The sequence below is a fragment of the Talaromyces marneffei genome, chromosome 7, assembly GCF_009556855.1.
Source record: "Talaromyces marneffei chromosome 7, complete sequence".
NCBI lineage: Eukaryota > Fungi > Ascomycota > Eurotiomycetes > Eurotiales > Trichocomaceae > Talaromyces > Talaromyces marneffei.
This window is the reverse complement of record NC_072354.1, coordinates 1,678,907-1,698,984: the sequence shown is the minus strand read 5'-3', so window position 1 is coordinate 1,698,984 and position 20,078 is coordinate 1,678,907. Positions and strand designations below refer to the sequence as shown.

The following is a 20,078-nucleotide window of genomic DNA, read 5'->3' as shown; positions in this document are numbered from 1 at the left end:
CGAAATTCAATGGTTTGATCTTAATACTTAAAATTGTTCCAAATATCCGAAATCTCCTTTGTACATTCGTTGATTTGTTCTTACACCGCTATTATGCTTGCTTGGAAGTGGGATTGGGAAGGGTCTAATTCGTAGATAATAACGAGTCAGACTATGATAAATCATTTGGAAAATGATCAGGAAGGCCTGGAAGGGCCACATGACAATTCGAGGAGGCTGCTGGTGTAACGAGTAATAAAATGTTGCTGTGGGTTCGAGGAGCAGTGTCCCCAGTATACAACGACCCCTTGAGAAATCAGACGTATCCTTGCCTGAGTTGTATATTCAACGGATATTCGGCCTAGGTGTAGAGTTGTACGTATACCAGAAGGCCGAGGAAGCGAGCATGCAAGGCCGTGACTGCACATCAAGTCTCATCTCCGTCTGCTGGGCAGATGCCACTTTATGATTTCATAGGGCCTCTTCTCAACCAGTCACAGATATACGTAGGTATCATTTGATTTGTCAATTCGAATCCAACTGATCAATAATTTTATGTTATTCCTCCAAGGGCGTCGCTGTAACCACCTCGCTAGCTTCCGTTATCGAAATCATCCACAACATGGAGGCAGAAACAAGTACCTGTTGACGGGCAGTACTAATGGCCACTTCATTATCCGCCAATTATATACCCCTGGCTACCTTGCTACCATCTAGATCCTTTTACAAGAGTCTCTGTTAACATGTCAACGCCATCCAAGGTATATACAAGGTTCGTCACGATTCTGTTCCTATTCAAGCGGTTCTCAATGATGTCCGCCCCCCCAACGGCATCCTCGTCATTCATATCCTGATTGAAAGGAACTCCAGTGGCGGCTCGGTCCGCTTTGGTTTCCTCGTGAAAATGGATACTCTCGTAAGAACGACGGAACCACTTTGGTCGCTCCGTTCCGTGATAACGATAGAGAGAGAGAGGAACTGCCTTGTTTAAGCCGCGAGACAAAGACTTCCCGCGATCACTAGTCATATATCTTTGATGGCATTTCTCATTTGCTTTTCTTGTTGCTCTACTTTGCCTTCTGGGCATCGATCCACGGTCGAGTAAGACAGCTGTTGCGTTGACCCAATTAGATGGTAGTCGAATACGTTGCACAAAAAACACCACTGCGCCGAAAACGGAAGGAACCCTATAGTAGCCCTAACTTAAATTGTTTTCGAGGGGCTTTAATTGGCACTTTTGTGTACATGTCATGAATTGCCTAGGTACTTGGGTAACACAAGACAACGTCCTTTTCTTTGTTCTCAAGTACTCCTTTGTCTTTATGAACCAATCGATGGTTGTCAACCGGTTACATCAAAGTAAAAGTCCGAGCTCAAAAATATTATTCACCAAGTGCTATCGCAAATACGCTTATAGACATACACATTAAGAGCATAAAGGTTAGAATACAATAGAGAAATCACATGCAAAGAAAGGGGACTTTTGGTCATGAAAAGAAGAATTGAATAGCAGAAGATAACACACCGTGAAAGTTGATGTTGATGTTGATAAGTACAGAAGATCCCAAGATTTGACATGCATCAATCGGACGGGGCGTATATTCCATATGTAGAAAATTATGCTGACAAAAACAACCCACATGCGTAGCTCATTCATGTATCAGACATAACATGATCGAAGTAGTATAGAATCGAGAAAGGCAAAAAATTATTAAACAATATCCATAAAGAAGACGTTACTCCGGCTAGCCCGGCATGAGAGAGAGGGGGCAAGTATGACCAAGGAAACGACATTGTTTCAATCGTCGAGAGCTGGCGATAACTTGTAAACAAACGCAAACGCTAGGGAACCTTGATACAATAACAAGAGAAATTGACCGAACTCAACCAACTCGCGGAACTTTAAAGCTGGAAACCAATGATGGCCATAGCACCAAGGGCAACGGCCATGCCGGACATCTCCAAGCGGCCAGCGGCACCGGTGTAGGAAGGAATCACACCAGTCGAGGGCTGGGATGGGCGGGGAACGGCGCCGGTAGGAGCGATGGCCTTGCCGCTGGCAGCAGCGACAAGAGTGGTTGCAGCAGTGTTTTCGGGGCAGTAGGTCGAGGTGCTGGTTCCAACGACGTAGACGGTGCTAGAAGCGCCAGCGACAGGCACAACGGCGACAGAAGAGGGAGGAGCGGCTTCTGCAATGGAGCTGGAAGACATGACAATAGGTTTGGGAATAGCAATGACAGGGATAGATGGAACAGGACCGCTGATGGTCGAGTAGGAGGTGAAAGTGGGAACGGCAGCGGTGGGAACGGCGACAGCAGGAACAGTCGGGACACCGCGGGCGGGAGCAGGAGCAGGAGCAGGAACAGGAGCAATACCAACTGGTTTGCCAGGGGCGGGGCCTCCCTTGGCCGGCTTGCAGTCGGCTTCTCCCAAGACAGCGAGGCAGAGGTTAATGGGAATGTCAATGAGACCACCGGGAGCGGATGGTTGCAGTTTGCAAGTGACCTCGCCGAGAACAGCAATGCAGATGTTGATGGGCACGCTGATAAGAGCGCCCTTGTCGTCACAGGCCTTGGCCGCCTGTTTGCACTTGGCGTCACCGAGAGCGGCAACACAGGCGGTCACTGGGATATCGATCAATCCACCGGTAGTAGAGGTAGTCAGGTCGCAGGTGGCGTCACCGAGGACACCAGCGCAGAGACCGATGGGGATGCTGATGAGGCTCTCTTGAGCAGCAACGGAGGCTGCAAGGGCAAGGCCGGAGAGGATGATGGAGTGCTTCATTGTGATATTTTTTGATAAAAATATTAACTTTCGAGAATAAAAGTCGTAAATTTGATTAGATCTGCAAAGAGTGGATGCTGGGTATCGCAAAAATGAGTGGTTGTTTTACGCCAGCGAAAGACGAGTTTAGGGTCGAAAGAGTGACTGGAGTGAATGAGCTTGAGTGGTAGAAGAAAGAGAAAGTAGATCAGGAAGTGTGGGAATGAATGCTATTTTGTAGTTGCTGGGTATACTACTGACAACCAAAGAAAGATAGAGCCTGTCCTCCGCCCCTGGAAGAGGAAAGGAGAAAGATTGACCATTCGGGCGTTAAGATTAGGGCTTGTACGAGTCGGGTTCGAAAAGCCTAAAGACTAGTCTGGATTGTGAATAGGTCCGATGGAACTTGATCTAGTGCACCTAGCCAAGTGGTACAGATCAATTACGGAGAACATACGGCCAATCGAGTGTGAGAGACCGAAAGGTAGCTTGATATCGACGACAGAGCAGAGAAAGAATACATGTGTGTACCTGCGTTATCATGTACCCAAGACAAGGTCTAGACTCGTCTGTGAGGGCATGCCACGCCCTGGCCAAGTGTGACTCCGACGATCTATATGGCATATGCACAGTCTATATGTCGCCGTTACGACCGGAAACAGCATGCAAATCAGATGGATCACAAATATTTATTAAGCCTCCCGGGTTACTATTGAAGGAAGTGCGTTCTGAGCCCCCTTCTTGAGTGCTTGACAAACAAAAATACAGGGCAATTTGCATTTTAGATGTTACTCCGAGAAAGACGTGAATTACATGAGGGTTATCGTTTATTGTCTCTATCCTGGCCAAATGGGATCGCCATTTTGGCACACGGCTAGACACGAGCCAGTCCATCCTCTTGCATAATTTGCCCTTTTCTTTTTCGTTGTCTTTGTTGCTATTCGATTTTCGACCAGATCGACGTACCTCAAGAGCCACGAAAAAATACAAACAAAATAAATTGATTGAATGCCCTTTTTTTTTTTTTGTTTCTCTTCGGTAATGCGTTTTCAAGCTGAGGCGTCGAAGCGAATTTCGGATCATCGCAAGCGTTAAACAGGGTGTTACCGGACCTCTGGTTCTGCATTAAAATAAGGGAAAGCCGTACAGGAGTCACAAGTTAGGGCTCTCTAAGCCTAGAATCTTCAGATATCGCTCTAGATTATGGCAATTAAATGATACGTACTCTCTTACTGATTGCCGACGATCGACAGGGACAAGGACCAGATGGGATGGGATAAAGAACTAAGAGGCACCCCGGCTTGATTAAAAACCCGGCGGTGGGTACCGAGCTAGCCACGGCGCTACGCAAGCCCTAAAGGGTCTAGTTATTACTACTTCGAGTTTCTTGGAGCTTGACAGATCAAGAAAGGGGCAGACAATGCACTGACCATGTGGAGAGAGGATCTCCACGGCCATTCAGTAGCTCGGCACTAGTTATACTGCGTACGGAAGACTACCCAATATTGAGTCGGATCTACATGGCAAGTCTCCCGTATTCGGGAACGCGCGCCGGTTCTTTAGATGGCGATTGACTGGAGTTCTTATCATGAAGGTATGTAATTCGTAATTGTATGATTTAAGGTCTAATGGTATGGGATTTCAAAGGAATTGTACAGAGCTTGTAGCTCGTGGTTGTGGATATATAGATAAGTAGAAAACAGAGTGTCTGCGCGCTTGTCATCAACGGAACCAATGTGAATTCTGAAAATTGCAAAAGGTTCGCACATTTTTGGGGTATCTACTAGATACATTACAACCTTCGCAGCCTCCCGAGGCGAGTTGTGAAACCACCGTCGGGTGACCGAGTACCCCTACGGAGTGCTGCTTACCAGCACGCATGGAATCAGTATGTTGCTTTGACATTGCGACTCAATCTGCATACTTGACCAGCCATCCTTTTGACCCACAATCCGGCAGTTCACTAAGTGCAAAGAAAGTTAATGCAACTTGGATCAGGGTTTCTTGCGGGATCTTAGCTTGCTTGCAAGTTTGTTGTTCGGATATCATCCGAACTACTTCTACCTGTTTTGGTGGACGGTGGTGAATATGCTGCACTCCGATTAAAAGTGTTACCTACCTCGGAGTACATAGGGAAAAATACTACGTAGTAGTAGTGAGTACTTTGATTGGATTTTCCGGCATCCTTTATAATCACCCTTTTAAGCGCAGATCTTCGATTGCTGTACGTATTGTCAAATTGTTCTATTTACTTTTCTTTTTGGCTTCATCTGCTTGAACTATCCTGTCAACACAAGCACGAATTACAAATAAACTCAAATATCGCTTCCATTGAAGGCCCCACGACTGGGCGTAGTTCGCTTAGAAATATCTTACATATCGACTGGGAAGAATAAACCTTTTCTTCATCAAACACAACCTCGGGAGTCACGGTTCCGGATAAATTGATTTTAGACCAGTCACTTTTCCATCAGGCGATTGAGTTGTCAACAAGAAGACTCGTGTCCTCGATTTGACTCAAATCCTTGGTAAAATATCGCGCTAGAAGCAACAAAGCTGAAGATTTCGGAGATTAAATCCTTTCGCTTTGTACCGGATCAACCCCTTCATCTGGTCTCTCCAATCCCAATCGACCTGGAAATGAACACAAAGGTGCAAATAACTGATATGGGAAATATTTCATATTTCGCCATCCCCATGCGCTCTAAAAGGAAAAAAAAAATAAAATATTAATTGACTGTTTATTGCATGAGTCTGGATAGTGGTGGTTGTTCCGAGTACCTTGAGATTCTTCCTTTTTTCCCATCGCAGTTCGAGTCGTGCATTTCAAATTTGGGACAATGAAAGATAAGGTACCGGCCCCCTGTCATACTTTTGGAACTATGGCTTTGTTGAAATCAATAGATGAATTCAATTATTGTGTAGCAAGGTGAACAAATATTCAGATAAGGGAATAATAAGACTACACTTTGCAAATGCACTTTCGATGCCTACCAAGGTACGCCAACCTGCCATATTGCATCATAGCAATAGTTATGCCTTGGTTGAAGTGTCCGAGGTGATATCAATACCTACACACGAGGCATCCGGTCTCAACATTGCTCTATTTGAGCATGAGCCATTAAATTCAAGAATACCATTGGCTACTTTCTCTCGTCATTTGTCCAAGGGGCCAGTAGGGCAGTATTCTACGACGTTATTTCAAGTACGAAGGGTTGGCTAGAAGTGAATTCGCAACATGGCGTACCACGCACGCGTTGGTGGCAGAGAACGTGAGCGCGTTTGAAAAAGATCAAAACTCGCGACGTGGTCACTGAAACATAACTAATGGGCCATGTCTATTCGCATATGTTACCGTTCAACATCGATTTCTGGTCTACTGCACGCATGCTCGAAGCCAACCCAGAAATAGCCATTGAATGGATGGATTCTAACCCATCAACGTCACGACACTGAAGAACCAGCTTCCTTCCGGACGAGTTATTAAGAATTTTCACCATTGAAAAGGAGTCTGGAAGTAATATTTTGGACGCCTGTGCGTAATATTCATGTAATACGCTAACGAAAACGTTTCCTATGCACAGGATTACATCCATACTGTAAATACAAAAGATGCCAAACATATTCTTAAGGATTGACTTTGATGGTTGACATGTTTGACTGCCATTTTGTTTTTTTTTTTTGTTTTTAAAAAAACAATGATCATCACTCAGGGTTGGCCCGGTGGGGAACCGCAAAGATTCAAATGGAGATCAGTGTTCTCTCCGCACATAGTGGCTGGGGTTTGGCCACCTGGTGGCAACCCATTAGGCCATCGAAGCACGTCGCAAGAATGGCCAGTAGGGTTTATAGGAATGACCGCGACTTCATCACCCTCAAAGGGGTCTCCAAAGAGATCGCAGAGACCGTACCAGACCTCGCCGTAGTTCATATCGTAGGTAAAGATCAGTCGAGGTGAGTTGCTGAAGAGACCGTGTGGGATCTCGGTGATCTTGAATTCTATACCACCAGGAGAAGGACGTATCATTTCAATGTAGCTGCTGTGTGGCTCAAGGATAATTTCTTGACCCACAGCAGGGTCTATAACCCAGAGGTAGACAGAGCGGTCGCAGTTGTTGATGACAGCTGCGTTGCCAATGGCAGAGGCCAAGGAAGAAAGGCCGCTGATGACAGCAAGGATGGCAAATAAGATATGCATCTCTGTTTGAGATTATAGTCAGACAACAACAGCAACATTGAACTATGGTCTACATAGTCATGGACGCTAAGATCAAGAACATTGGCCCCTTTTATATCTGTCTCGCTACGTACTATACAATAGATTGCTGGATATCATCATCTACAAGTATCAACAACTATTCTGTACATACGTTCAGTATCCAAGGTTCTAAAAAGCTTAGAACAGCCGCCGAGGATAACCGCCATGAATGGTGCAGCTATACCGTGTACATAGGTATCGGAAAGAGCGGAAATAATGTTTGGAACCGTTTCATTTGGAACGTTTCATCCAGATAACAAACAACCATGAATTCAATTGCTGGACCGGTCCGTCTCTCGACATGACGAATTAGACTATAGATAAAGTATACTCATAGTATAATACACATTTTGACAAATGCTCCGGTTTTGGCAATTTCTTGCTTCTACTCTCATAATATGAAGAAATGTGGAAATACTCATAGTAAACGTCATAAACGTCATATACATAACGATGCAGCTCTAACTACTATGTTTTGTATAGCGGTAGTTAATAAGTTCCACAGCTGGAAGAGTGTGCACGGGCGTGGTAGTATGGTAAAGGAGTGGTTCGGATACGATTCCTAGCGAGAGCGTGTAGACACATGTGTATTGCTCGCAGCTAGCCTTGATGCGTTGAAGCTTGTACTCAATTTGAGACCTAAATTCGTTGTGGTTGTATGGTGAAAAGGACTTGTTGATATTGGACAGTCGCTTGTGTGCATTATATGGATAGATATCAAGTACGCTTTGATAGCAGGCAAAAGTTATATCGTTGAAGTATCATGTCAGATACTGGCCGATTCAGTAGAGATTTATGCCACCCCTAAGAACTTATCGTGGATAACTTCATTTTCCTGGCCACTATAATATCCCCATATACGTGTCATGTAGTTGGTGATGGACAGCCTGTGCCCAAGTCCATCCTTTCGTTCCATTGCTCTGAGAAATTCCAAGCCAAGGTACTGCCAGTCAAGCCCCGTTTCCTGCTTATCCGCGTGAACCTCAAATACACACCTGGGAATGATTTCACTCCAGTAAGGCCTTGGTAGCTTCCAGCGAGCAGCCAATACGAGATTGCGAAACTCCCTTCCGTCGCAGTAGGCAAGAATCATCACGGCAGTGTCAAGCGGTAATTTAGAGAAGGCGCCAGGGGAGATGTAAAATCCACCTAGGGTCCGGACCCCTTTGTATCCATAGCTCGGGTCATAGGTGAGCCTTTTTTTGCTTTTCTGGTGCCTTTCCATCGAAGCTTGGATTATCTGGTAATAGTTTGTGATAAAGAGAGGATCTTGTTGGACCATTTTCTTGGCGCCGGAGTCCTCAGGTGGCTCACCATAGATGTGGTAATCTTGGAATTTGGTATGAAATTCCATCAGGAGAGCCAGCATAAAAGTAGGAATATCATTTTTTATTCCTTTCTCTCCATAGCTCCTCATCAACAAATTATAGCAGCACTCATGCATTGGCCAACCTACATTCTGGGGGCTCGGGTCATTCGTGTAAATGGCGCATCTTGCGAACCACGCAATTTCACCTGGGGGGTGAATAGCGCCTCTGATGAGCCAGGCATCACTATCCCCAACTGGAGCGCCTATATAGTAACCGTTTCTTTTGCTAAATCCAGAATGCCGATAAGACACGCCGGTAATGAAAGGCGCTGGACGGTCATGTAATTTGACGACTATTTGAAGGTATTACACATATTAAAGAGGATAACAGAAATATAAATCACCAATAAAGGGAAGGGAAGAAGGAAGTATGGGGTGCAGACTCACCAGCTCTGTATGTTGATCTCCAATCACACTGACCGGCTGCAAGGAATTTATGCATTTGGAGAACGGTTAGCTTGATATAATGTCGGTGTCCAGAAGCTGTGTTAAAATCACCAACCTGATTGAAGAATTGACGGGCGTGCGGATCTGCTAAAATTAATTGACCACAGATTGCACAGCTAGGATGCTCTGGATAGATCCAAAGACTATCCTTAAAGCCATAAAAGTTACCAGCAGTGTCAGAGCGTACCAGATATTGGGATCTTGCCATTGCAAAGATTGAATAAAGGTATGTGAGACTTTTCTGATTAATATATTTGCGCCGAGGTATCTACCCAGGCAGGCATGTAAAAATTCACAGGAAAGCCATTCACTTATATACTACGACTACCACTAATCGGTTTATGGATAGCTTACTTCCTTTATTCTGAAGCTTTGTATATTACTGGATAACAATGGCTCTCTTGCAATTCCTTCTGGACATAAAAAGATTGAAAAAATCGTTTGTATTCAAGAAGAAGGCAAAGCTTTACTCAAGAGTCTTTGTTCAAAAACAAGGCTGTCTCATACTTGAAAAGGGAGGATTCTTCTTTTCCAAAGTTGTGACAGAAAGACGAAAGAAACGATCGAGTTATGCTTGAAAAATGACTATTCTGGTTTTGTACACAAGAACACAGGCTTTTCAGCTGCTGGAGTATTATAGACAAGCAATCTTTGACGCACGCTTTCGTCTGGGCTTTTCCGGGACTATGTATTCTAATAAGTATGACTATTAGTCATTTGGACTCCAACATACGGGGGATATGATCGAATTATTAATAATCATGAAAGCAAACACACCTGCATTGAAAGATTCAGCTATCGTGCCTGTCGACAAATTCAATATACAACCGCTCTTCCTCTTTAGCGGTAACTGGCATGCAATAGAGCATGGAACCATGGCGGTCTAAAGGATGTCTCAGCCCGAGAGCACACCAGGCCATTAGCAGAGCTTAGTTTGACAAATGATTCCTATAGAATTTCTTGATTACAGCCTAAGCCTCTGACCCGATGTTCCTAGGAGCTAAGCCAATGAGATTTGTATGGGAACTCAACGCAGTCTAGCTATGCATATTCTGGTCCTTTGGTCAGATTCTAGTTGCTTGTAGTCATTCCTGTTTCCCTCTAGTTTAGTCCCTCCCGGTTGAAAGCAGAAGCAATCAACTAGCTATTCTTGCACAGTTTGCAAAGTGTCATTACCTACTGTGACCATCCTATACATCACCCATATGGTATTTAAGTCATTGCTTTGCTCTGTCTACCACATACGACCATAGGGTGTGGAAAACAGGGCTTCCCGTCCGCTCAGCCGTACTTAAGCCACACGCCGGTTGGTTAGTAGTTGGGTGGGTGACCACCAGCGAATCCCAACTGTTGTATGTTTTTATTTTTCACCTTTTTTCACTTCTTTTTGCTTCTCGAACCATTCCTCCTTGTTGCCGCTTTATGCCAGCCTGGCCAGGAACTTCTGCTGTGGCTGGAATGTCGGCAGCCATTGGCATACGGGCTAAACCTTCCCTCCTCTATTACCCCTGTTTTACCAGCCCCCTATGGTAATTGTTTCGTCTTTTGCCTTTTATTGTATGCTTCTATTACTTTTGATATCCATATCGTGGAAGTATTTAGCTATCTTTTTCACTTTGTGCGTTGAAAATGTGGTCGGTTAGAAGTCATCAGATACTGGTAAAAGGCGCAACGCGGTTCCCGCTAGGTCATTGGTACCTATCAGTGAAGAAAAGTTATTCACAGCCAGCCCAAGTCAAGCATCATTCGCAGCGTTTACGTTTGATGTTGAACCGTTTCTCAACCTGGTGCAGGCATTGCGCAACTCGTCTCATGCACCGAGTTTTGATCATCACATTAAAGACCCTGTCGAAACTAATATTACAGTGCACCAGAGTCATACATTGGGATTATTAAAGGGTTGTATCTCATATTCAACCGTGGATTATTCAAGTCAGCTGATCAGTTATTGGACAAGTTGTGGTATATAAGAACCAATCGAGATCTTGCAACTTGTTAAACTCATGCTTTCTCGAGGATCGTTGCTGATGATAGTGAGGGGAAAGTGTCGTCTGTTCAGGAGCTCATTGACGGTAATGTCAGGTGAGATTGAGGTTGGCACATCGAAAGGAATAATCCTAGTTAAGTAGGCAGTTGTTGATTCATAACCTGAAACACTGGAACTTACTTCTCTATTTTTTTGTGCACTGCCGAGGTTCGTACAGGAATGGACAGGGACCCATTGATTACATTATCCTAAGATGACAGCGCCTATAAAAAGCTAAGAATAAGCGGAGGTATCATATATTTTGTTTCTCTCTTTATACACACCGAACACCGTGGAAACCACGCAAGTGTAACAAAACTTGAAAATAAGAAGAAAAGACAAGATGCCTACCACAAGCACCGCACCAGAGTCCTACACGGCCCTTCCGTTTAAAACAATACGTATTTCTCATATTCCAGAAACCTCTTCCATACCTACCAAGGTAGTCCTACTTAAGCTTAATCGCCCACGTCAGTTCAACGCCGTCACAAATGAGATGATCGAGGAGTTGATCACTGCATACAAATACTTCGAAGCCGACGACCGGATCAAAGTAGTAGTTGTCACAGGGTCGGGACCAGCATTCTGTGCGGGCGCTGATCTGCGAGTTGGATTTTCTACGTTACTTGATGATGTCAAGAAAGACCCTTCCAAGATCGAGTCGCACAGGGACGGGTATGTGCCCTCGGGATCCATGATGTTTGTCGCATGTTTGGAACTTAATGCTGATAGTTTTAATCACAACAGAGGCGGCCGAGTTGCTCTTGCCATCCACAACTGCTCAAAGCCCACCATAATGGCCATCAATGGACCAGCGGTTGGGTTCGGAATCACACTAACTCTACCAGCGACAATCCGAGTAGCGTGCGCCAGCTCCAAGATTAGCTTTGCCTTCTCGCGCCGCGGCCTATCCATGGAGGCCTGCAGCTCGTTTTTCCTCCCAAAGCTGGTGGGAACGTCGCGCGCGTTGCATCTGTTGACAACTGGAGCAACTTATCTCGCATCTGATCCGTTGCTCAGCAATCTTTTCTCGGATATATTGCCGACTCCGCAAGAGACAGTTGCTTCAGCGCTCAAGATTGCGGAAGATATTGCAGCAAACACATCTACAGTGAGTACGAAGGTGATGCGCGATTTGATATATAGGGCTCCGAGGAGCGTTGAGGAGGCACACCTATTGGAATCGAAGTTGTTTCTTAGGATGCTGATATCCAAGGATAGTGCGGAGGGTATGAAGAGCTTTTTGCAAAAGCGAAATGTAGATTTTAGAGGGAATATGAAGAGAGATGCGCCGGTCGGTTGGCCGTGGTGGGAGGCAGTTGATGGGGCATTAAAGACTAAACTATAGTCGGTTGAGACTGATACCAGACTGTACATCTTTTGATTTTGATATCGAGAGGGTTTAATTGCTCCTCTGGATGTCTTATAACAAGTCGAAGTGTGCTTTTGTCATAAAGTTTTCCATTGTGTCCATTAGAACACTCTGTCAGAAATATGATACAACCAGAAAATCATCCATCATTCAACTAATAGTAGAGCAGCATAGCATACTAGACCATGGAATGTAGGAATTCATTGTCTAACCAGCGTATCTGCACCCTCAATGCGGACTTGAAAGCATTCGTAACGTCCGTCCTTCTGAAGGCCGGCGCCCGGCCAAGGATAACAACTCCGTGTAGCAACCCTGGAATTTGTTAGACATAGTATTTGGTAGAAGGCGATAGTATGGAGCAACATACGGCTAAGGAACTGTTCGATGTCGATGATGCAGCTTTTGGATGGTTCAGGCAATGTCACGATATCGTCACCTAGAGAATATTAGTTTGTTGGCTGTACTTTCACGTATCTGTTGAGACGGTAGGTTGCAACAAACAAGGTGCATTTAAACTATACTCCCCGTGGGCCTCAGACACCTGTATTTCCTGACAGGCCTGATGGCACTGCACGGGAGGAAATGAAGCAGAATCTTCTAAATCTACCCCTTGTTCTCGCAGATAGCCTTCCACATCTCGACAATCAAACCACTCGCCGGCATATCCATAGACCTCTAAAAGCTTCTGATAGTCATTTTCTTGGTCATGCTCCTTCATTGCCCCAGGTTTCCCGAAGAGTCCCAGGATCCGTTTTGGGGTTCTCGAATTTGCCGGATAGACAGGGTTTCCCAAAACATCCATCTTTGGGTAATGCGTCCCCGCGCCACCGATGGAGTAAAACGGGAGATTTGATATCTCTAACGCATCTTTTATACCTGAGGTCACGAGTTTTCGAAAGAGAGGGTACATTTTAGTTCTATCCTGAATGCATGGGACCAATCTGAAAACTCTGTAAACATCAAGTGGGTTAGAACATGAGTCGGAGAATAAGCGAAAGGCGTATTCGAGACAGTATCGTTGCAGCCTCCGGTGAAACTCTGTTTCTTGGAATGAATACGTGTAGGGAGCGTTTTTGTCCTGCATTTGTGTTATATCATATATGCGGACAGGGCTAGTCGATTCTCGTTCTGAGTCGTCAATTAAAGAGCTATTTTGAGCTCTTTCCCTTGAATGGGTTGCTAAAAGCTCCGTTGACTTCTTGATTCGATAACCGTCAAGACAATCACAATCCAAGCCACTTGTACCGGCGGCTAGTTGGCCATTAGACATCGCATTTTGCTGGGATGGTAGAATATGCTTTTCAGAGGTAAAACTATAACGATTGCTTCCTTGTGGCGCGAGTTGTGTTACAGGCTCACAATCTAAGTTCGTAAGGTCGGCCATGCAATCTAGGTGGCCCAAAAGCGCGGGGTGACTATTTCTTAGGTCTGGCGGAATTGAAGCTTTATACTCATCAATTGCCGCAGCGGTTCTGTTAAGCCTATCTTCCAGATTTGCCGCATGTTCCTTGGCCTTCTCCAGTGTGGCTTCTTTCTTCAACCTATAAGTTCGCTGGGCGCGTCGAATTTGATCTCGACGGTACTATATCGAGATTAAGCTTACATAAAAACTTCAAATTAAAAGGTCTCGAGCCTCACCTCAGACAGAATAGCCTCACCAGCAGCCTCCAATCTAGGCCGCCCCGCACTCCTGCGCATGTGGCGTCGGGAACGAAGTACAGGCATATGCTCTGGGGGTGTTTCTTCGCGAACCTCCTTTGTTGGGGTCGATGGTGCGCTCGGAGCTATGGATGACGAGATGGTTTTCGCTCGCACTCTATTAGAAGCTATAGTATCAGTTGACACAGAATCGTCTTGGTTGGCTGTAGTATACCGGCGTGCCGAAAGTATATCCTGCAAGTGAGTGCTAGGGTGGATTTGGTGTGGTTTTGGCATCTGAGCTCGAGGATCGGTATGATCGGCTAATGAATTGAAATGCGATTATGATACTTTAAAGTTACCAGTGTTAGTTTATCATTAAGCCCGGCCACCGACTGGAGATGAAGTCCGGTTCAGTTCGGTATGTCAAATGTAAGAAAATGAAAGTTGAGAGATGCTTCGCCTTGAGAATGATTATATTTTCGGACTGCATAGATAATGTAATCTGAGATTGCCTCGGCTTCAAACTGGCCAACAGTTGGGACGGAACCCGTCCCAGCCCTAACTCAATCAATGGCAAGGATCTCCACTTCACACAACTTCCACCTTCATTAGTTCAACCAGATGGTAAATTGTACTCAAAGTACACAGTAGGTGGATCTTGAATAACCCATCAAATATACTGTTTATTTTTTCTTCTACCATCAAATTGTATGATCATGGACGATTCCCTGGGATACATGATCAACACAGCATAGCATATCCCACTAGTATAGTCATCGCCACAGTAACTCTGTACTGTGACCGAAAACGTTAGTACTATCTCCATCGATGCCATATGCACATCCAACCGTCTGATTCCGGCCTCCAAATCGCTCATTCTTCGCTTCTGAACAGCTTTCCTTATCCCGGCTCCCTTTCCCCTAATGTATCATTATTAAAGGGCAGAAGAGTTAGAATTCAATCAACATCTCCCTCCCATGAACTCTAGAAAGCGGCTAAGCATGGAAAGGGCAGCCAGAGGCATAGCCTGTTTCTTTCAAATTTTGAAATATAGCCTCCATTTCATCCTGTCCCCTCTTCTCCTGCGCTGCTGGACCAATAGCGCGCAAATCATATCCCGACTCTTTGTAGAAGTCATTTTCCGAAGGAAGAGCGCCATTCCCGAAAATCCGGACAAAGAGAGCTTTTAAACCCCACCTGTTCTTATAAGTAGGTTTGATATACCAAGGATGCTCGATCCATATGTTCCACGTATACAGCCCCGTGGATGGGTCTGGAGACTCGTTCAATACTCGGACTCTCTTAGAATCCGGTCTCGGCAAGGCAAGGTAACGTAGGATGAATTTGCGCGCTGTTAATATGCTCCGGGCAAGTGCAGTAACCAGAGGACCTGGCTTCTCGAAACTATGTCTCAAGAGTTAGATATCGTAGTAAGAAAGCCACACTTGGGGGGCAACGTACCCCATGCTTATGCGGGTCTCCTCCTCCAGTTTTGTGATGACAATGCTCTCAACGAGTGGCTTAAGTGATGCTGGTATATTGCATTTGGCGAGTTCCATCAGTCTCCGGCCAATATATCGTGTCGAATCAGTTGGTTGGGCTGCCACTTTCTCATAGGCCAGCGTCCATTCATAGAATTCCTGAGAAAAATGAATGCCATCCCTCCAGCCAGTTTTGTGCGAGGGAAGGAAACTGAATGGGATTTCCATGGCATCTCCTAATGCCCTATGAAACACACCGATAGCGCATCTCTCAACATCACTTAGGCGGCGCCACTCATTCCTGTCAACGCCTTGGATGATATCCACAACAGCGGAACCGAGGGTGTGCAGCATGTCTTCATCCAGAATTTTGCCTGCCTTTCGATACCGGGCATGCAAGTAATTCATGCGTGCAATTCCCATAAGATGAGAGTCAGATCCTGGTTCCCGGTCGTGGACTTCGTTGAGAATAACTTCAGTATCTGCTGCCCGCTTAGAAGCATTCTTCTCGTTGAGCTGGCGAGTTGCAACAAAGAGTTTGGCCATAGTTGGAATGGCCGCAGTCTTAAACCATGAAATTAGCTCACATAGGATGCTGAAACCATCATGCTAGAGATGGAAAGCTCACCTTCAGCAGCGAAAGCTTCATTGCGCTGTGGAGCGTGTACGGAAATTCAAGTTCACGCAGTTCGCGGAAGATCTCATGGGCTTCTCTCACAGTCATGGTGGACAGCGGGCGTCCGTTGAATTTCGACTCAATCTTACGGGCGCGCCGAAAGCGAAGGCTTCGAACTAAAAAGAGATATATCGGTAGAACCAATATTGTTCCCACAATAAAGAGGCGCTCAGGCAGTATGTTGATGTCAGGCATATTGGTAGAGACTAGCGGAGTTTCAGTATGTTTACTTTTGAAGTCGGTAGATTGTGTTCTGGGTCGCTCGAGCGTTGAAGTTGCACGAAACCTTTCGTTTTATATGGAGCCATGGATAAGAAATTGTTGAGCGATTTTCGATTGATATTCTCACCGGCCCGTCGAGATATTGTAATCCGTCCCGGGATATGGATTGTTGAAGATGAAGCGCCGGCAAAGCATCGGGTTTCGGGGATGAATTCTTTTGAATATTGATAACATCAAAGCAAGTATGTCGTCTGTTCAGGAAGTTATTGATTGAAATGTTAGGCGAGGTTGGGATAAGTTAGTAGCTAGACCATATAACATGGATGATTGTGCCGATTTGTATTATCACCCTGACGATTTAGACATTCCCGATATATCAAAGTGCCTACCTAGGTAACAAGACGCTGCTTTCTGAATTACTGAAAGTAACACGCCTATGAAATCTTTATAACTCTCCATTGCTTGTGTTGTTAAAAATGATCCACATTCAATTACTCCCAGGTCTTACACATGCACAAGTTCGATACGATAGGATTAGCTCAAAGGTTCAATATTGAATGGAAAACATAAACTTCATTATATATACCTTTAAAAACTATACCCTGATATTTGACATATACTTATATATATACTCGTACTGCGTCTGACGGAAGTCATCCGTTATTGTCGCAGCACTATTAGCGTTGAAATTTATCAACTTATTCCCTGTACTCCACCGCGGCCAGGCCGGGTATGTCGTATTTGCATTGGGATCAAGGTTATATATGAATGAAAGGTAGTATGACCAGATCGCTGCAGAGGCATAATCCGGCACAATGCCGTAGAAGACTTGCAGGATATCTGTTCCATGGCCGGTGCCGATAATGGGGGTACCGTAGTCATAAGAGGAAAGGTATGACCAGCTTGGTATACTTGGATTGGCGGCGTTGGCTAGGTTCAGAAATGCGCGACGTGTGAGTGTAAAGACCGCATCACCAAGGATGGCGGCCAGGCGCTTGTATTGAGGGTACCAGTTATTCCGCGTGCCGGTTCTGAAGGGCGAGCCAAAGGTGGCGTCATCTGGGTAGGCTTTGACGAGTCCTTCAACGATGGTCTTGTTTCCGTCGTACGAGAAAAAGACGTTTTGGAGATAGTCGATGACTTGCTGCGTGGTGGTGAGGTTGGACTGGAAAAGGGCAAATAATGTGCCTTCATCCTCTTGGTCTCCAATGATCATAGGAACCGGTGCGTATTTTCCGTTTTTAACTAGTATTTCCGGGCTGTCGGTAAGGATTTTCCCATCCGGTCGTGGTAGATAGGATAGAGCAACTGAGTTGTAACTGAGGATACCAGGTACAGAGTTGGCTGCGTTAAGATAGGTGGTATAGTCGAGTCCCCGAAGACAATTCAAGGTATCACTTGCACGTGAGCAGCCTGCAGCTGAGACGACGGAGTCATAGACCTTTTGCGCGGCACCACCATCTACTGGGTTTGTAGGGACGATGCTGCCCGAGTCCATGATTGCACCACGGAAGAGGGGCTGGCCCTTGTATGTATTATCTCCATCATACAAAAGCATTTGATCCAAGACTGAGATGGACCCTGCCGATTCACCCCAGATGGTAACTTTGGTGGGGTCTCCACCAAATTGTGCAATATTATCAGCAACCCATTGAAGACCGAGTCTCTGGTCGAGAAGACCAAGATTGCTAGATCCGTCTGCTAGAATCTCCTTGCCAGCCAAGAACCCAAATCCACCAACGCGGTAGTTGACGGCAACAAAGATAATGGGTGTTCCCTTGGCAATGGCATTTTCAACAATCGATGTACCATCATAGGTAGAAGTCCCACCGAGTTCGAATCCACCGCCAAAAATCCAGAACAGAACTGGTAACTTGGACGTAGGGCCAGCACCCTTGGGTCGGATGACGTTGACGGTTAGGCAATCCTCCCCGGCGTCAGTGATGTCTTGAAGTAGGGGCAAATTAATAAGCGTTCCAAGTATGCCAGTCAGACTGTTCAAAGAGTCTGAGAAGAACATTTGAGGACAAGACTGTGCTATGCCTGTGGCAGTCACTTTTCCCAGTCCGGACGTTAGGGCTACTGGGGGTTTGAGTCGTAAGGGGCCAGTTGGCGGCTTAGCAAAGGGGATGCCATTGAAGACATCAACGGTGCCAGAGCTGGCACCGACAATGGTAGCAGCTGGAGCTGCAATGGTGACTGTGGGTGTGATTTGTCGCTTCACTTCCTCTACTGGAGCGGCCTCTGTAGCATACGGTACCAAACCCAGGGCCAGAAGTGTAAGTGGCCACTTCATGTTAGAAGTATTAGAAGAGTCACCAACTTGTAGATAGACTTTTTACACTCCAATGATTGCGATTTCTGAAGTTAGGGCTGCTACTGCTGCTGTGGTGGTTGCCTGTCTTCTTATCCCTTGTTTCGCAGATCCAGGACTTTTGATCCACCCAAACACGCGGTATATAAATATTTGTTCCTTTTCCCTTTGACGCGCATCTCGAATTGCACATGTGTATAATTCATGGCCTCGGTTATTCAAATTCATAAATGAATTTTAGTCCAGGTGACCTGAAAAAAGTTGAGGTGGTGTGGATACTACTAAGACTACATTTTAAAAGCGGGCTTCCAGCCTTACCGGAGTAATTTCGCAACTTTATTGCTGCGAAGTTTGATTTCTAAAAGCTTCAAAGTAGAGGTGAGCAGAAAAACATTGAATAAATCACGGATTAAGGGCGATGTGATATGCTTAACGTCACGCGCTGTAGCATGTGCAAGAAAGATGTACCAATAAGCGCCATCTCGAGGAATGCTGCGCGATCCGTGTATTTTACAAGGTCAGCTGGCACCAATCGAGCTGACGAGCGACTACTACGTACTGACATCAATCTTATATTATATAGTTGTATAAAAGTCAATTAAGGAGGCGGATCTTTAGGGTTTCTATAGTGTACTCGCTTCAACGAGTACGCACGTTATACGTAGCAACGAGAAGGAAGAGACATTGACTTTGAGGAGCGATGTGGTTGAGAAACGAAATACGTCAGTCATTAGAGAAATGCTGCATTCTAGAGACTGATTATCTAAGTAGATTTTTATTTCATTCTCCGGAATATCCATAATTCAAACTCGATCTAGAAAAACCAAGACCTGCAGGATCGGATGTCTTGCCCTAAGTGGAAGTTAGGTGGAATTCATACTTTGGGCTGACCGCAAGAATTTCATGGACAAGCTCATGCACTGACAGACGCCCACAAGTTGGAAGAGCATGAGTTTGGTGTCTTAAAGGGGTCGAAGCAGTGAATCGTATTGTCCTCGAAAAATCGGTGTTTGTGCAATGAGATGATAGAGAAAAAAGAATGTTGAAGAAGCTCATCAAGACCCAACAGTAGGGCACGTCTTTGATTAATCACAGAAAAAGTTCGATCTATGATCGGATCCATCTTACAAAACCCGGCAGTTGCAAATAGCCTGAAGAAAAAACCCTGGTCAGACCTCGGGATCGTTCGTGCCACAATGCGGGGTTACGGGGGTAACTTATACAATACATACCTACGGCGTTAAAAATCCCTGTTATACCCACACTCCGCAAAAAAGAAGACTCCATACATAGCAGGTAAACCCACAGATCTGCCTATCAATACGCTTTTTAGTTTTGAATTTTCACAAATAAATCCCGATCATGGCTCCAAATCCCCGCAGTTTGCAACTATCGTAGTCCATCCAAAGCGCCGCCAGAGATCCCCTCGAGTCCCAAATAAGTAACAACGACCGTGTCAGATGATTCAGGGTTACATGGCAAAACTACTTTACTCGAGCTTTAGGTGCTAAATCTGCCCTTCCGTTGCAC

The 20,078-nt window shown here is 45.3% G+C and overlaps 6 protein-coding genes across 6 annotated transcripts; 1 reads left to right on the top strand and 5 right to left on the bottom strand.

The window, feature by feature from the left end:
- Positions 1 to 1,881: 1,881 nt before the first annotated feature.
- EYB26_009269 (uncharacterized protein) lies at positions 1,882 to 2,763 on the bottom strand (the record flags this gene model as incomplete). The annotated part of the gene is made up of 1 exon (XM_054268519.1): positions 1,882 to 2,763. One exon carries the CDS (start codon positions 2,761 to 2,763, stop codon positions 1,882 to 1,884), a length of 882 nt encoding a protein of 293 aa, XP_054124494.1.
- A 3,688-nt stretch (positions 2,764 to 6,451) lies between these two features.
- EYB26_009268 (uncharacterized protein) lies at positions 6,452 to 6,940 on the bottom strand (the record flags this gene model as incomplete). Its single annotated transcript, XM_054268518.1, has 1 exon — positions 6,452 to 6,940. The coding sequence occupies one exon, from the start codon at positions 6,938 to 6,940 to the stop codon at positions 6,452 to 6,454; it is 489 nt and encodes a 162-aa protein (XP_054124493.1).
- A 4,245-nt stretch (positions 6,941 to 11,185) lies between these two features.
- EYB26_009267 (uncharacterized protein) lies at positions 11,186 to 12,190 on the top strand (the record flags this gene model as incomplete). Its single annotated transcript, XM_054268517.1, has 2 exons — positions 11,186 to 11,517; positions 11,590 to 12,190. The coding sequence occupies 2 exons, from the start codon at positions 11,186 to 11,188 to the stop codon at positions 12,188 to 12,190; spliced, it is 933 nt and encodes a 310-aa protein (XP_054124492.1).
- Positions 12,191 to 12,392: 202 nt separating this feature from the next.
- Positions 12,393 to 14,149, bottom strand: EYB26_009266 (uncharacterized protein; the record flags this gene model as incomplete). The annotated part of the gene is made up of 5 exons (XM_054268516.1): positions 12,393 to 12,526; positions 12,582 to 12,650; positions 12,716 to 13,796; positions 13,853 to 14,030; positions 14,088 to 14,149. 5 exons carry the CDS (start codon positions 14,147 to 14,149, stop codon positions 12,393 to 12,395), a joined length of 1,524 nt encoding a protein of 507 aa, XP_054124491.1.
- Positions 14,150 to 14,850: 701 nt separating this feature from the next.
- EYB26_009265 (uncharacterized protein) lies at positions 14,851 to 16,207 on the bottom strand (the record flags this gene model as incomplete). The annotated part of the gene is made up of 3 exons (XM_054268515.1): positions 14,851 to 15,259; positions 15,317 to 15,900; positions 15,965 to 16,207. 3 exons carry the CDS (start codon positions 16,205 to 16,207, stop codon positions 14,851 to 14,853), a joined length of 1,236 nt encoding a protein of 411 aa, XP_054124490.1.
- Positions 16,208 to 16,829: 622 nt separating this feature from the next.
- EYB26_009264 (uncharacterized protein) lies at positions 16,830 to 18,530 on the bottom strand (the record flags this gene model as incomplete). The annotated part of the gene is made up of 1 exon (XM_054268514.1): positions 16,830 to 18,530. The coding sequence occupies one exon, from the start codon at positions 18,528 to 18,530 to the stop codon at positions 16,830 to 16,832; it is 1,701 nt and encodes a 566-aa protein (XP_054124489.1).
- Positions 18,531 to 20,078: the final 1,548 nt, after the last annotated feature.